Source organism: Arachis hypogaea, chromosome 3 (genome assembly GCF_003086295.3).
Source record: "Arachis hypogaea cultivar Tifrunner chromosome 3, arahy.Tifrunner.gnm2.J5K5, whole genome shotgun sequence".
Lineage (NCBI taxonomy): Eukaryota > Viridiplantae > Streptophyta > Magnoliopsida > Fabales > Fabaceae > Arachis > Arachis hypogaea.
Genome location: NC_092038.1, coordinates 23,374,961 through 23,393,044, shown reverse-complemented (window position 1 = coordinate 23,393,044; position 18,084 = coordinate 23,374,961). Strand labels below are relative to the sequence as shown.

Here is an 18,084-nt window from a genome sequence, read left to right as displayed (position 1 = left end):
TAGGCTCTAAAGTGAAAAGGTTGATATTATGGAGAATGGCTTGGAACACTTCCATAGTGCCGTGCCATGGCACTATTAAGTTGGCCCAAAAATAGAACAAATGAAGCAACAGCGTAGGACGCCAAAGCTTCCTATGGCACACCAAGCTTCCCTTCTACATGTTGGCCCAATTTTTGATGAATGATGCAACAGGCATGGGACATTGAGAATTGGGCGGAACGGTAATGAGACTTCTCCTTTGCATAGCCCAACTCACACATATGACACTAGCATGCTTGGGACGTTAAGGGCGTAACGTGGGACGCTAGGGCCATTGTATGAATGCCTAAAAATCACATGTATGCATAAAATGGATGTGGCAAGGCACGGAAGGTAGGTGTGGGACGCCAAGACAGCTTCAATAGGCCCACAATTTACTTTGGCGTGGGACGCCAAGGCTTCATCACTAGGCCAAAAACACTTGGGCGTGGGATGTTCGGACTTGGGTGTGGGACGCCACTACTTCTTTACTCAAATTTAGCCCAATCGTAAAAATATAGAGCACAGCGTGGTACACTGAAACTATGACGTGGGATGTTAATATTCCTTCAATAATAATTGGCCCAATGCGAAAGTGTGGATCACAGGCGTGGCACGGTAGGTCTTAGCATGGGACGCCAAATTGCATTTGTGCGTACATACGAGGGAGTGCGTATGCATGGTCTGGAGATAGCACTAGTTGTGCGTACGTGTAAAGTGATGCGTAAGCATGTTCTTCTTGATTCATCAAATTCATGAGTATGCATATAGCGTGTGTACACATGCTTGTCTCTAGTTGCAACATTTATGCGTACGTATTATCCATGCGTACGCACGACAGCCGTTAGACGCCACTTCTCCCGCGTTGAACGGCAAAGCTTCCAAGGCCCATTATTCACTCTTTGGCTTCTACAAAGTGTGTCCATTCAAATTGTACCCTTTCTTTTAAAGTGTATTTTGCTTGAAGTGTGTTTTTGGCTCTTTTTGTTCTTCTTTGATCTTGTTTACTTGGTTCATCTTCAAAATCTACCAAAACCCATTATTTAATGTATTAAACATATTCTTTGCTAATCTATGAGTTTATAGCTAAAAAAAACTATTGAAATATACATGAAATTGAACAAGAGAGAGAGAGAGAGAGAGAGAGAGAGAGAGAGAGAGAGAGAGAGAGAGAGAGAGAGAGAGAGAGAGAGAGAGAGAGAGAGAGAGAGAGAGAGAGAGAGAGAGAGAGAGAGAGAGAACTCGCTGGGTTTTGGAAGGAGATGAAGGGCCGCCGCCGCCGATAAAGCAGAAAAAGTGAGAGAGCGAGAGAAGAAGAGGGACGTGGTGCTTTGCCATTCCTGTTGATGGGCCGCCGTTGTTGTTACCAGGAAAAGGTGAGTCACCGTTCCCTTTCTCCTTCCTGTCTCTCCTGTGACTCCGTTGGGTTCTTCTCTGTTTCTTCCATCACCCCCAATCTCAATCCTCCCTACCATTATTACCCTATCATCCTTAACATTCACCACCAAAATTTCTCCTTTGCTATCAACATATTCAATAACAATTAATTTATTTAATTAAAAAAATTGAAAGAAGAAACAGAAGAAGTATTTGCTTGGAGTACTTTATATTATTGTGCTTTGCTGTTGCTATCATTAATGTTTTGTTGTTGAAGAGTCTCTGGGCTTGTTCTGCAGTGATGATTGTGTTTGTTGTTGATGAGTTTCTTGTTTGATGTTGATGATGATGATGAGTAGGGATGAGATAATGTTGATAAGGAAGGGATATACTAAAAATTAATACTATAGTAGACATTAATATAAGAATTAAATTTGAATATTAATTAATGTACGAAGTTATATTAGACTTTTTAATTTTGATAAATACAAGTCAACTTTGAAAAGTTTTCTTTCAGGTGCTTTCAAAGGCACTCATAGTTTTTAAAAACTGCAAGTATAAGCATATGAACTTTTTATTTAATGATATGATCGCTTTAAATCGATTATAAAAACTTTGCATATACGTTATAAGTTAGCTATTAAAATCATAACAACAAATCAGAACGTTATGATATGCCTCTATACGTTACCACTATAATTTGGGTAACGGCAAAAAACAACCTCTGACTACTTACTCTCTTTATAAAAGAAAGTAATTAGAAGAAAGGTAGGACATTCATTCATCCAAGAATTACTTGGCAATAGAGCTTATTCACATACTGACTTGAGCATCGGAGTACCTTTTTGTAGGTGTCCACCTCCTTGTTCCCAAGGTGCTGAGGTATAAGCCATCTCAAAGGAAGGCTTGAAGGAAGTCGCCAAGGAATGAGCTAAACCCCAGCCAACCCACACAAGAACAATTAGCCCCCATCGTGGGGCCTAGAAATAAAAACCCTTTTTTTCTCTTAGGCCTCGAAATTTCTAGATCTTCCAATGGCTGACCAACCTCCTCCAACACTATCCGAGCTTCTTCGAATGGAAAATCAGATAGTTGAGTTAACTAATGCTTGGATTGAAAATAATGATAATCATGATGAGCAACTAGAGGACGAGGAAGAAAATTCTGATCCAACACATGTCTCTGAACCCAACAACCAGAAGGAGATTAACAAGCCAATGACGACGATGAATTGGATAATATTGTTGGTACATTCACGGCCGATGTCATGAATTTTCAAATGTCCAAAAGGTTCACTCTACCAACGACTTTAACTCTTTATGACAGATTGGGGGACCCAAAGAAGCACATCAAGAAATTTCAATCTATAATGATAGTAAACGGTGCTTCTGACTTTGTTTTATGTCGTTATTTTCCTACCTTTTTAGATGGTCTTACACTTGATTGTTTTTGTTCCTTGCCTGCAGATTCTGTTTCTCATTTTTAGGAATTGGCAAAGCTATTTGAAGATCAGTTCGCTACATCTTCTATTTATCTACATGATTTCGACTACTTGAACACAATCAAGCAAGGACAAAATGAAAGTCTGAGAGACTATATTACTCATTTTACGAAGGTGGTAATAAGCATCCCAGATCTTCATCCTGAAGTACATTTACATGCCATCAAAAGTGGACTTCGGCAAAAAAATTCCAAGAAGCAATCACAGTAGCAAAACCGAAAATGCTCGCCAAGTTTCGCGAGAAAGCTAAAGGTCAAATGGAGATTAAAGAACTTCGTCAGGCTCGAAAGTCAAAAAAAACCCCACAACAATAAAGACGCCGAAATCTCGAGATAATAAAAAGACCTTTAAATTAACCCCCCGTTATGACTCCTATACTTGATTTAACACCAAAAGGGAGGAAATAATTAATGAAATTCTAAACACAAAGCTCATCAGGCCCCCTAGGAAAGCTAGAAATTACCAGGACATGAAGAATGTAGATAAATCAAAATATTGCACTTTTCATCAGAAGCACGTGTACACTACTGATAAGTGCGTTATAGCCAAAGATTTGTTAGAGCGACTAGCTCGGCAAGGACATTTGGACAAATCCATTGGTGGCCATATTCAGAAATGCACAGGACACTCTGCCGACCATTCTTCTGCTGGACAATATCCTCTGGAAAAAGAGAAAACTACTCATACTCAACCTGATTAACCACGATGTATCATTAACTGTATATCTGGAGGCTTTGCTAGTAGTGGGGCCTCAAACTCCACCTGAAAACATATATACCGAGCTATGCTCTCAGTAGAGGGTGCTTTCAGCGAATTCCAACCCCCTCCTCGTTTTTCAAAAATGACGTTCCAACTATCCGAATTCAATATAAATGCCACTAACCTAGATGACCCAGTTGTCATTTCTATCCAATTGGGAGATCTATTAGTACGTAAGGTATTGCTTGACCCTGGAAGCAGTGATGACGTCCTGTTTTATTCTACATTCCAGAAAATGAAGCTGAGCAATAACATACTCCAACCATCCACTGAAGAGCTAGTGGGATTCTCAGGTGAATGTGTACCGGTATTAAGACCTATGTGGTTACAAACCACACTGGGTGAGCATCCTTTAACCAAAACTTTCGATATTCAATATCTTGTTGTTGATTGTTTCAGTCCTTATAATTTAATACTTGGCCGACCTTTTTTGAATACGTTCGTTGCTATAGTATCTACAATTCATCTATGTGTTAAGTTTCTTGTGCAGGATGACCTCATTGCAACTGTTCACAGTGACTCATTGTGAAGCTCGACATTCCTACAACACCAGTTTGAAAACACCATCTTTAAACCGAGCTATAAGCGCACAAATAAATGTTGTCCATAATTCAGCCAACCTCCCAGCATTAGCCGACCTTGATCTAAAAGCCGAGTTTCTTGAAAGACCAACACCAATGAAGGAATTACAATAGATCTATTTAATTAACGATTCAAATAAATTCACTTGTGTAGGTACAACTCTAAACCCAGATGAGAAGGATACACTTCAACATTTCTTACAGCAAAACGCAGACCTATTTGCATAGATCCCTGCTAACATTCCTGGGATTCATCCCCGGTCATTTCTCACAAATTGGCACTAAATCCATGTGTCCGACCTATAGCTCAGAAGAAACGCAACCTTGGCGTTGAGAAAAAAACAAGCATCATTGGAAGAGACTAAAAATCTCATAAACACCGTCTTCATAAAATTAGGTTCACAACTTGGTTGACAAACGTTGTCATGGAAAAAAATTATAATGGTAAATGGCGCATGTATGTTGATTTTACTTATCTAAACAAAGCGTGTCCAAAGGATGCATATCCTTTACCATCTGTTGATTCTTTAGTTGATAATGCCTTAGGTTTTGAAACACTAAGTTTATGGATGCATACTTTGGGTACAATCAGATCCTGATGCATCCCTCTAATTAGGATAAAACTGCCTTTATAACTGAATATGATCATTATTACTATAAAGTTATGCCTTTTGGCCTTAAGAATGCAGGGGCTACTTACCAACGCCTTATGGATAAGGTGTTTGCTAACCAAATTGGTCAGAACATGGAGGTCTATGTTAATGGTATGGTGGCAAAAACAAAGCTCGGCAACAAACATGTCAACGACCTCACTAAAATCTTTAATCAAATCAAACAGTATGATATGCGACTAAATCCGGAGAAATGTGCCTTTGGTGTTCAAGGAGGCAAATTTCTAAGGTTTTTTTTACAAGTCGAGGTATAGAGGCTAATCATGACAAGTGCCGAGCTATATTGGAGATGAAAAGTCCACAAACTATAAAAGAGGTACCACGTTTAATAGGGAGACTTGCTGTCTTATCAAAATTTTTACTGTGTTTAGCTTCAAAATTTTTTTGCTTTTTTCAAACATTGAAAAGGAAAAACAACTTCAATTGGAATGATGAATGTGAAAACGCCTTTTCAAATCTAAGAACTACCATTTTAAAATTCTAATTTTACAAAAATTTAATTATGGAGAGGAATTTTATTTTTATCTATCTAATACTGATTAGGCTATAACCTCTGTTCTTATTATAGAAAGAGAAAGTGTAAATATATATTTACTTTGTAAGTAAATCATTGTAGCATGTCGAATTTCGTTATTCAAAGATAGAGAACCTCACCCTAATCTTGATATTCTCAATTAGACGTCTCCAACCATATTTTTATAGTCATGTCATCAATATCTAAACTGAACAACCACTACGACAAATTCTCAATAAATCAGAATTAACTGGCCGACTTATAAAATTGTCTGACTTTTTAAATTTGACATCAAATATCAAAATTAAAAGGCAATCAAATCATAATATTTAGCCGATTTTGTTGCCAAATTTACTGCTCTCAATTTGGGACGAGCATTCCATTGACTGGATTTTTTTTATATGGATAGCGCTGCTACTCCACAAGGATGTGGAATAAACATAAATGATTTCTAGGCTTTACAGACAAATCATTACTCTTCTCTAGTCCTACAATAGTATTATATTGGTTTAAATTTCTATCCTAAACAAGCAATAATTTTATAAAATAATTTTTTAAATATAGATTTGTTTCACTATAATTAAATTGAGTTCATAAATCTACGGATTTCTTCACACAACATGACGTGCCATTGTTAGAACCAAACACACAACGATAAAAAATAAGATCACTCAAAATAATTGAAAAAATTTAATTAACTATTTGAAAGACTAAATCGATTAAAAGAAATAGCTACTAATCACGAGCAAAATTAGTCAATTACAGTATCAAAATCTCGATCGAAACTCCAACGAATAAGAAAACGTTCCTAGAAACCTTTATATTGCTTGGCGGCTATTATTATAATGATTACGGTTACGGTACCTATATAATTTTTTGTCACACTTAAACAATGTAAAATTTATTTTGGTGAAAAATTCGGACAATAAAAAATTGGGTGAAAGTAGTATATCTTTTGGTGTTCCGCAAACGTTATTCCATTTCTTTACTTATTTATTTACCAAAACCATGGAAGATCAGGCACGCACTTTTGTCACATCGGGCAATATTTAGTTATTTACTCTTTAGTTTTGCTACACATACACTACTTTTATATATGATGTATTGCTGTACACTCAGTCGTTATTCTATACTCAATAATCACTTTATGCCTTCTTTGAAGTTAATCTTGGCATTTTGCTATTTCATTTGGTCAATATAAAATTCTCTAATCAAATGGTACGCGTAACGGCGTAAGGATTACTTTTTATAAATCCTGATGTTCTTGGCAAACCATCAATTTTCTTTTAAGATAATAATCAAAGCGACATGGAGCATGCGGCATGGTACATAAGATGCAAAGCAGGGATATAGTATGAATATTACTAAAGAATAAAAAGCTCTGTCCAGTAAAATTTAAAAAACAAAAAAATAAAACAAAACTTTCTCCAATTGTCACCCTTCCATAAGTAAAAAGAATACAAAACCATCATTTAATTGTATAAGAAGGATTAAATAACTATTTTCAACTTTTAACATATGCATTTGGGTTTGGCCTTCCTTGACAAGTAATTTGGCACAAGTGCCTTGACCTACTATGGCCAAAACATGGGTCATATCTTATTCAGCTAATTCTCTCAACTACGTAGGAACAACAATAGATTTATTCTTAGCCCCAACATGAACCTTCCAATATATATACCTCACACAATCTCCAATAGTAGCACAACATCATTCTAACATTTCAGTAAGCAATTTGAACTGCTTGTTCCTATTATCACCATGGTTGCAAACATCCAATTCCATCATATTACTCTAGGTTTGATCTTCTGCTCGGCATTATTGGCTTTTCAAGTCACATCGCGCACTCTACAAGATGCGAGCATGTATGAGAGGCACGAGCAATGGATGGCTCGCTACGGCAAAGTCTACAAAGACCTCCATGAAAGGGAGAAGCGATTCAAGATATTCGAGGAAAATGTGAACTACATTGAAGCTTCTAACAATGCCGGGGACAAAGCTTACAAGCTAGGCATTAATCAATTTGCTGACCTCACAAATGAAGAATTCACATCATCCAGAAATGGATTCAAGAGCCACATGAGTTCCTCAATTGAACGGACCACTTTTAAGTATGCAAATGTCACTGCAGTACCAAACACTGTGGATTGGAGACAAAAAGGAGCAGTGACTCCCATCAAGAACCAACAACAATGTGGTAAGTTTTCTAATATTTCATTCAATCTCACAAAGTGACCCATCAAACTCTTCTTCCTACTTTTGAATTTATAACTCACACTTAATTTGTCTTGTAGGATGTTGCTGGGCATTTTCTGCTGTTGCAGCAACCGAGGGAATCAACAAACTGAAGTCTGGAACTTTGATTTCTTTATCCGAACAAGAACTTGTGGATTGCGACACTAAAGGTATCGACCAAGGTTGTGAGGGCGGCCTAATGGACGATGCATTCAAATTCATTATTCAAAATGGTGGACTAACTACTGAGGCCAAGTACCCTTATAAAGGTGTTGATGGAAAATGCAATACAAAAGCAGCAGCCAACCATGCAGCTACCATTACTGGCTACGAAGATGTCCCCGCCAACAACGAGCAAGCACTGAAAAATGCAGTCGCTAATCAACCTGTTTCTGTGGCCATTGATGCTAGTGGCTCTGATTTCCAGTTCTATAAAAGTGGTGTCTTTACTGGAAGCTGTGGAACTGAGTTAGATCATGGTGTCACCGCTGTGGGTTATGGAGTCAGTGACGATGGAACAAAATATTGGTTAGTTAAGAACTCGTGGGGAACTGAATGGGGGGAAGAAGGATATATCAGAATGCAAAGGGATGTAGATGCCTCAGAAGGACTTTGTGGCATAGCAATGCAAGCTTCTTACCCCACTGCTTAGAAACCAAACTTGATTCTTCTTTTCCTATACATACCTAAACTTTTTACTTCTACGTACATATATATATACATACATACATGTTGCATATATTGTGGTTTCTTTGACCAGTTGTAACATCTGTTCTCAACCTCTACCTGTCAATTATGAAAATATGGAGAAAATCATTTGGTTTCCCTATAAAAAATCTCCATTTTATATTTATATTAAAAAATTTAACACGTTATCTACACTAAACTAAAAATCACCGTAAGTCAATTCAGTTATCTATATGGAATAAAGCTCTAAGAAATTTTATTGGACTGATGCCATGATACCCACAAATAACACTCCACATACTTGTAAACATAACTGATCAGCTCATTTATAGTACGATATTACCTAATACGCAACATTCCTCATCCGCAAAATCTTTAAAACTAGAGAGAATTAATACAGATGTTCCATACTAGCACTCAAACAAAATCCACTCACTACTAGCATACAGGCTATTCTGAGCATTCCGAAATTGAATCAGCTCAAGAAAAAGCATCAACTGCTTGATGTTCTAGTTTCCAGACTGGCGCAACTCAGGACGGACAAAATCCGCATCTGGTGGGACTGAAATATCCACGGTAGGCCTCAGTTCAGCACATACTTCAATGGCTCCATGGACTGGATCTGACAAGAAGTTGCTGATCAGGTCCCGGTTAGTAGGCGCACCACTGTCTACTGCCACCAAGGCCTGCTGGGTTAGGATGTAATCGAATCTAGGAGCCCATTTCCTTGAACCCAACCTTGCTGTGGTTGAACAGTTATCAACCATGAAAGATACACCACGAGCATGCATGAAAGGGTTCAATGAATCAACAGACTCAATGACACTCTCATTGATGATTTCAGAGTAGGAATGCCCTTTCTTCCTCAAGATCTCAATCTGCAAATTTTTGTAATCATAAATTTAAGAAGCAAAAACACAAACTTTTGGTCTAATTCTCTACCCCATTCCCCAAGCAAAGATAATCAAGAAAAAATTAACACGAAGGATTCTTAAGACCCCAATAAAACTACATCCTTTGACAGTATGTGAAATATGGGTATTGTGCATATCAACCCCAAAAAAGCTAGCTAGAATAAGTACACAAACCTGAGCCATCATCAATGCCACATATACACCAGCAGTAAATGGATATAATGGCCCTAGATCACCTGCTAGCCTTGTAGATCGGACACGCTGACCAACTTTCCACATGCGGGTCTGATCAATTTTGCCCATGGGAAAGGCAGGTAGACCCTCTTTCTCCTGTAAAACAACCATAATTAAACTTTTGCTGCAGAAAGCGAGGTAAAAGGAATAAACTACCATTTCGGATCATGAAAGATTTGATCGCTGATAATTATAACCATGAAAGACGTAAAGTAGAATAACTCAATAGTCAATACCCATCAAAGGATGGGTTAGTTCGACAAAACTACCCAATGAACTACTCATTTTGGATAATTTTGTCGAACTAACCAATCTTTGACGAGTATCAAGTTAGTTTACATTTTTCATGGTTAGAATTGCTAGTGCTCAAATCTTTCATGGTCAGAAATGGTAGTTTCCTCGAAGTAAATATGCACTTACATAAAAGCGACGCCCAGCCAAAACAACACTGCGAATCTCGCTACAACTAGCTACATCCTCGTAGCACTCGTACAAAATCTCCATGCAGGGATAATATGAAGCACTATATGCCGTCTCGAATTCTCTTTTTTCATCTTCAGATAAAGAATTGTATACAGCCAACATGCCCTGTCCAAGACAAAAAGAGCAAAACAGTCATGTCACAATGCATAAGCGCACTTCAGATGCTCAAAAAATCCAGCAAACAAGAAATCAAATCTAAATGATGAATAAAAAAGAAGAGAACCTTAGTTGATATGATTTTAGATATGATTCCTGTTATGGACTCAACAGTGTTCTTATAAGCCAGATCTTCACTCATTCCATTTTCAGTGTACCTCCTAAACAAGGACTCCACAATTCCATGAACAGCACCGAGTAAAATGCCTATAAGTGAAAGGATAAATTAGATAGACAATCTTCAAGGAAAAATCAAGGTGCTGGAGGAAGATATTCTCACCTCTCTCTCCAAATATGTCACTCCTGTATTCCATCTCCAATGTAGTCGCAAATGTGAAGGGAGAACCAAGGGCAACAGACCATGCCAAAGCAATATCAGTAGCCCGGCCATCGACATCCTACGTGCAAAGATAATTGGCTCACCCCATTAAAAAATATATATTTGGGGGGGGGGGGGCAGGGGCAAATACAGAATGAGAAAGATATATATACCTGGTGGACTGCAAAACTTGAATTAATTCCAGCACCATTTATCTCTTTGCCTTGAACATAGAGCCTCCTCACTGAAGGACCCATCCCCTTTGGACATACAGCAATTACACTGAAGTGCTTGGGAAAATCAATTCCCAGTGACTGTAAATGCCCAAGAAGAAACCCATGGGACAATCCAAGTATGCTGCCTGGCTTCATGTGCGAAAATATTTTTTCATAACTATCTGCCTGCAAAATTAAGGAAAATATTGAAATCACTTTAGAATCAAAGCAACATAACTTATCTGCTCTTACTTGAAAGTCAGGTAAGTCCATTAAAATGGTTCCTATGGTCCATATACTTATCTACTTTATACTATATAAGTAACAAATAACAACATGCAGTTTAGGGAATCGAAGGCGTCACATAATATAACTATAAAATTTGGGATAACACATAATACTAAATAACTTTATCATTAGAAAAGCATAGCAACAGATGAAAGAGAATAAATACAGAGAAATATAAGCAGTCCTAGCACCTAGAGAGTCCAAAATTTCTGTAGTTCTGACTTGAATCGACAAACCTGTGCAGCATCTGAAATTAAGAGCAAGACAAGATCACTGCCTGAGATAGTATCCCATATGTCACCTAGAGTTCCATTTTCCTCACTGAAACCAGCTGCCCGAGCTTCATTAAAGGAACTAGAACCTTTCCTGAGTCCAATCTGTGTTTTGTTAAATCGTACATGTTAACATAACTAGGGGTAAGAAAGAGACAAATGAGTCAAAATTATTTACAAAGTTACTTCAATGTTACAGCCTATTGACTATACGTTACGACACAAGAATGAACCAAAAAAGCAATGGAACCCAGAATCACCTTAACCACTATGTCAGACTTTGCTTCAGCGAGTGAGTCCCGAAGATTCTGGGCCTGTGCAGGTCCCTGGTAAGGTAGTGAAAAGTTAGTAATCATATTGAAATTATGAACCATGACATGATGGGTTACAAAGAAAATGTATACACTGGATGAAGCATCCAAAAGTCCAACCGAACTCTCTAAACTTAGAAACTTCCCTAAAAATAAAAGTAAAAAAAATAAAACAAAACAAAACAACGTAATTTTCATATAGCTAATCAACTACAATACAACCAGACTGCTGATGATTTTCGAGGGAAGAAGAGAGAGAAGACAGCAATAGCGGGAAAACTGATTTTCTATGATAAAGGTGTTTATGTCATTTACTCAGCTTCTTCACAACCAAACAGACCAAATACAGAACTGTCCTTACTCCTTAGTGCATGAAATGAGAAAAATTTGACACAGATTTCGTTCGCTAATTGGATTACAGAGCCCAATGATATATACACTAGTTTTTATAGTCAATTAGTTATACAAGAACTCCAACAATACAACAAAAACCATGAAACCAGTAAAACCCACGTGAACATTTTATATTTTAGAAAAAGGCTAAATCCACGTTCATAAGCTTTATTTATTTTACACATTTCTGAAGAATCTTCTAATCAATAAAAATAAATAAATTTTCCACTTGTATACCTGTGAACCCCATCCGATAACACCAATCTGCTTAATCCCCTTGAAAGCATCCGGCAACAAATGAAACAAATCTCTCCCTCCTTTCACAATGTACTGCAACAAATCAACCATAACCGCCAAAAAAGTTAATTTCTCAGTCACATAAAGAAACTTAATATAAATAATTTTTCTTCCTTCAACAAATACCCTAATTCAAAAATAAATATGAAATTTCTACGAAATGAGAAACAGAAATGCGAAAAGAAATTCAAAAATTAACTCAACAATAAGTAAGAGAGAGACCTCATCGTGTCCAGCGAGGCTAATCTTCTCCTTCTTGAAGATAGAAGTGTTGAAATCAAGCGAGGCAGGGAGAGAAACCGCCGGCGCCGACGAAACCATTTTAGCAGCGAGGGCAGCACCGTTGACGTGGCGAGCAGCGAGGGGTCTTGGAGTGAGGTTGTTAACGGAGAATGCGAGACCGTTGAAAACGGTTGGAGTAGGGGCTTTGGTTAAGGGCTTAGCTGCTGCTAGTGCTATGGTGTTTGAAGAAGCGGCAGCAGCAGCCATTGACAAAGTTTGTAAGAAGAGCAAGCGTGCGAGAGAGCGGAGAGATGTAATGAGCTTAGTCTCTATACTGTTGACACGTAGTGGACTGGCTAACGTGCGCCCTGATGTACTGGTTTAATGTGGGCCAAATTCTTTATTAGGTTTTGCATGTGAACCACATGTTTATCCTTACATGATATGATGGTACGATGATATTATTATATTATTTTGTCTTCTTGCTTGGTTATCCTTACATTAGTACAAATATAAATTTTAGGAGTCTGTGATGTTATGTGTACAAGTTTTCTTTGTACTTAAGTTTAAGGAAGTTGGTGTAAAGTTTAGTAAAAAAAAGGTAAAATATATTTTTTGTCTTTGAAATTTGTTAAAAATTTTAAAAATATTTATAAGTTTTAATTTGTTTTAATTTTGTCTCTAAAATTTTTAATTTGCATCAATTTTATCATTATTATTAATTTTTTGATAATTAATATTTTTTTTCAAATATACCCCTCTTTTGTTATACTTATCATTATCATTATCACAATCCACTGTCTCTCTTTCTTTCTCTTTTTTCATCCTCACCGTCATTTCTTCTACCATCATCATTATTGAGTAATCACTATCAATCTCTTCTTTCATCGTCACCGGCCAAACCCCTCATTCTCCTTCTTTCGCCTTTTTTCTCTGACTCTCTATTTCTATCACCACCATCTCTGTTAAGCCCCAATCTTCGATGACCACCAACCTTTTTCTTCTTCTTCGCACAAACCCAATAACAACGAAGCCATCGCTCTTTCTCCTTCTTTGTTAGCAAACCCAGCCTCATTAATTATTAGTACTAGTTGGGTTAATACCTTTTTTTTGTTTTCAGATTTCACACAAAGCAAAGCAAAATCCTTTTGGTGTCACACCAACCTGAAACCCTGACCCCAACAACAAAGTTTCTTCCTTTCAATATTACTCGGACTATACCTCATTGGAAAATTAATAACACAAAAATTAAATGACAAAGAACCAAACATGATCCATTTCAACACACTTCTTCTCATTTCTCAAAATGCCAACATCCAAAACAAACAAATTTATCATCATGACCATGATTATACTCCAACCTCCTCCCCTCTCCCAAAAAAAATTAAAAAATTAAAAAAAGAGAGAAAATAAGAAGAAGAGGAGGATGAGAAAAAAGACCAATCTTTAAACACCTGCATCATCAAAAAGTATGGTTTTTTTTTTTAAACTTCATTGTTGGGCAAAAATGCATACTTTTTGAAATTTCAATGAACATATTGGGAGTGAAAAGTGGTAAGAGCATTGCTAGAGGGATCCTGCGAGAAGAGCTCCTCCAAAAATTGGTTCCATAGAACCTATCCCACATCTCATTCTCTGTTTGCTAACAGAGAAGGAGGAAGAGCGATGCCTTTGTTGTGTCTAAGTTTGCACGAAGAAGAAGAAAAAGGATGGTGGTCATCGAAGATTGGGGCTCAACGGAGATGGTGGTGATGGAGATGGAGATAAAGAAAGAGAGACAAAGGGTTGTGATGATGATAGGGGTGGAAAGGACGGTGAAGATGAAAAGAGAGAAAGAAAGAGAGACAGAGGGTTGTGATGATAATAGGTATAATAAGGAAGGGGTATATTTGGAAAGAAAAATATTAATTATAAAAAAATTAGTAATAAGGATAAAATTGATGTAAATCGAAAAGTTGAGGGACAAAATTGAAACAAATCAAAACTTAGGGATATTTTTAAAATTTTTAGCAAACTTTAGGGACAAAAAGTATACTTTACCCAAAAAAATGTATATATGTTATTATTCCTTTTTTGTGTTTTTTGTAGTATATAAATTTTTATTGGAGAATACAAAAATTTATTAATATATCACGCAAATTTTTAAAACATAATATACAAAAAGAGGAAGAAAGACAAAAATTCAGCACTTCAATACAACAGTTTAGAAATTTTATCAATGATAGAAGGCTAGTAGAGATTGGATATGAAGGAGATAAATACACTTGAAGTAATCGCCAATTTGAAGAGAATCATATAAAGGAGAGATTGGACAGAGCTCTTGTTACAAATGAGTGGAGAAGTGAATTTCCAGCAACCACTCTTGCACACTTATTCGATTTGGGTTCGGACCATAAGGCCATCCTTCTTAACACGGGTGGTGAAGAAATGAGGGTAAAGAAGATGTTCAAGTTTCAGGAATGATGGTGTAAAAATGAAGAGGTGATTAGCTTAATTAAATAGGTATGGATAACAAATATTCATGGGTCTCCAATATTTAAGCTAGCTGGAAAACTGAAGTGTTGTAGACATTCAATTGTATAATGGCAGCAGCACTCTGAATCTAATTCAAGAAAGAAAATTCATATTCTCAAGAATCGGATAGAATAAGAAATGTAGAAAGGAGTTCAGGCGGATGGGAATGCTATCTGAATCTTAGAAACTGAACTAGAGGAGGCGTTGGAGGAAGAAGAGTGGTATTAGAGGGAGAAGTCTAAGGTGCAATGGCTCAACTAGGGCGATAGAAATACCAAATTTTTTATTTCAAGTTTCAAATGAGGAACCGAAAAAATAGAATAAAAGAGTTGGAGGACGAAGAGAGAAATATGACAAAGGAACCGGTAGAAATAACGGAAGTTACACAAAAATTCTTTAAAAATCTATTAACAATAAGTTGTCCCAGAGATCCGATTGTCGAATTGGATGGAATACACCAAAAAATAAATGCAGCTACTAATAGAATGCTGTGTAGGCCAGTAACTGAAGAGGAAATTAAAGCAATAGTCTTCTCCATCAACCCTTTTTCGGCTCTGGGAGATGATGGATTCATAGCAAAATTTTTTCAATTCTTTTGGAATACAATAAAGGGAGATGTGACAGCAGCTATTAGACGCTTTTTCTACGGAGGTAAAATTTTGAAAGCTTTTAATCACACTCACATATGTCTCATGCCTAAGGTGTCGGCCACTAATTCTATGAAACAAGTTAGACCAATTAGTATTAGCCTTTTTTCTATAAGATCATATCTAAAATTCTGGTGCACAGGCTTCAATCAGTTATGAATAGACTGATCAGTGACTCTCAAAGTACTTTTATAAAGGACAGGTTGATTAGTGATAATATACTAATTGCATACAAATTCATTCATTTTCTCAAAAATAAAAGGTATGGAGATTATGATTTGGCATTAAAGTTGCATATGAGCAAGGCTTATGATAGGGTGAAATGGAATTTTGTTTGGAAGGTGATGAAGAAGCTAGGTTTCTGTGATCGATGGATGAAGTGGATTGAGGAACTTGTGACGACGGTATCTTACTCTATTATTGTGAATGGACAACCTCATAGTTATTTTAAACCATGTAGAGGATTACGACAAGGTGATCCTCTATCTCCCTACCTATTTTTGTTTTTCGCAGAGGGACTCTCTCATCTGCTCCACAAAGAAGAACATAGGCTAAAAATATCTGGTTTGAGACTCAATCAGAAGTGTTCCACAATCAATCATCTTTTCTTCGCAGACGATTCAATTCTTTTTAGCCAAGCTTTAGAATTAAAGTGCTAGAGATTGCTACAGGTCCTACAGACTTACGAAGAAATTAGTGACCAAAAGGTAAAGTTGGACAAATCATCAGTCTTCTTTAGTAAGAACACACCAATTCTAGTCCCAGACCATTTGATGGAGATTCTCCTTGTCCCTCTGGTTGGAAATCAAAACAAATATTTGGATTTACCGGCAGTGATTCAGATATCAAAGAAAGAGACATTTAACTATATTAAAGATAGAGTGTGCCAGAAGCTCATCCACTAGAAGAAGGCTCTATTATCTTCTAGTGGATGCGAAGTACTTATTAAGATGGTGGCAACGACGATACCCGTATACACTCTAAGTTGCTTTAAATTACTGGAGAAACTAATTGAAGAGATTCAGAGAGCCATACTCTAGTTTTAGTGGGGGCAAAAAAGGTCAGAAAACAGGATGCAGTAGATCAGATGGAGGATTTCTTGCAGACCAAAAATACAAGAGGGTCTCAACTTTAAAGATTTAAAGGCTTTTAACCTTTGCCATGCTCGCAAAGCAAGGTTGGAGGTTAGTTTCCAGACCTAATTCTCTCATAAGTAAAGTGTTATAGAGCAAATATTACAGATATTCAAGCTTCCTAAGAGCATTATCAAGGGTTGGAAGAGTATTATCAAGGACAGAAAAGTGCTAGAAAAAGGTATACTATGGGAAGGAGTAAGGGAATTTAACATTAGAATCCGAGAAGACTGATGGGTGAAGGATTATGTTTCAATTACTCCTATTACTACCACTGCAACGAATGTTAATCTGGAATGGGTTTCACAATTACAACATTCAAATAGAAGATGGAATCAGAACTTAATTCAGACAACTTTCAATCCAGAAGTAGCTACAGCAATAATCAACACTCCAATTCATGAGACAGAGGATAGATTTACCTAGATGTTGGAGAAAGGGGGCTGATGAGCGGATATTTTATACGCTTTTGGGGGTAATTTCATGTAGATTTTAGTGTGTTTTAGTTAATTTTTAATATATTTTTATTAGTTTTTGAGCAAAATTCATATTTCTAGAGTTTACTATGAGTTTGTGTATTTTTCTGTGATTTCAGGTATTTTCTGGCTGAAATCGAAGGAGCTGAGTTAAAATCTTATTCAGGCTAAAAAAGGACTGCTGATGCTGTTGGATTCTGACCTCCCTATACTCGGAATGGATTTTTTGGAGCTACAGGAGTCCAATTGGCACGCTCTCAATTGGGTTGGAAATTAGACATCCAGGGCTTTCCAGCAATATATAATAGTCTATACTTTTCGCGAAGATAGACAACGTAAACTGGCGTTCAACACCAGTTCCATGTTGCAGTTTGGTGTTCAGCTCCAGAAACAGGTTGCAAGTTGGAGTTCAACGCCAGAAACAGGTTAAAACCTGGCGTTCAACTCCAGAAACAGCCCAGGCACGTGAGAAGCTTAAGTCTCAGCCCTAGCACACACCAAGTGGGCCCTAGAAGTGGATTTCTGCACTATCATCCTAGTTTACTCATTTTCTGTAAACCTAGGTTACTAGTTTAGTATTTAAACAACTTTTAGAGACTTATTTTGTATCTCATGACATTTTTAGATCTGAATTTTATACTCTTTGACGGCATGAGTCTCTAAACTCCATTGTTGGGGGTGAAGATCTCTGCAGCGTCTCGATGAATTAATGCAATTATTTCTATTTTCCATTCAAACATGCTTGTTCCTATCTAAGATATTCATTCGCGCTTCACTATGAAGAAGGTGATGATCCGTGACACTCATCACCTTCCTCAATCCATGAACGTGTGCCTGACAACCACTTCCGTTCTACATTAAATTGAA

At 37.0% G+C, this 18,084-nt stretch overlaps 2 protein-coding genes across 2 annotated transcripts; one reads left to right on the top strand and one right to left on the bottom strand.

Annotated features, from left to right (window-relative positions):
- The first annotated feature begins 6,638 nt into the window (after positions 1-6,638).
- LOC112789884 (senescence-specific cysteine protease SAG39) lies at positions 6,639-8,436 on the top strand. The gene is made up of 2 exons (XM_025831998.3): positions 6,639-7,618; positions 7,716-8,436. The coding sequence occupies exons 1-2, from the start codon at positions 7,183-7,185 to the stop codon at positions 8,306-8,308; spliced, it is 1,029 nt and encodes a 342-aa protein (XP_025687783.1). The 5' UTR covers positions 6,639-7,182; the 3' UTR covers positions 8,309-8,436.
- Positions 8,437-8,577: 141 nt separating this feature from the next.
- Positions 8,578-12,981, bottom strand: LOC112789883 (ketol-acid reductoisomerase, chloroplastic). Its single transcript, XM_025831997.3, has 10 exons — positions 12,448-12,981; positions 12,166-12,258; positions 11,485-11,550; positions 11,189-11,329; positions 10,623-10,850; positions 10,411-10,528; positions 10,198-10,337; positions 9,912-10,079; positions 9,432-9,587; positions 8,578-9,221 (listed from the first exon to the last, which is right to left on the bottom strand). The coding sequence occupies exons 1-10, from the start codon at positions 12,712-12,714 to the stop codon at positions 8,853-8,855; spliced, it is 1,746 nt and encodes a 581-aa protein (XP_025687782.1). The 5' UTR covers positions 12,715-12,981; the 3' UTR covers positions 8,578-8,852.
- Between the last annotated feature and the right edge of the window lie 5,103 nt (positions 12,982-18,084).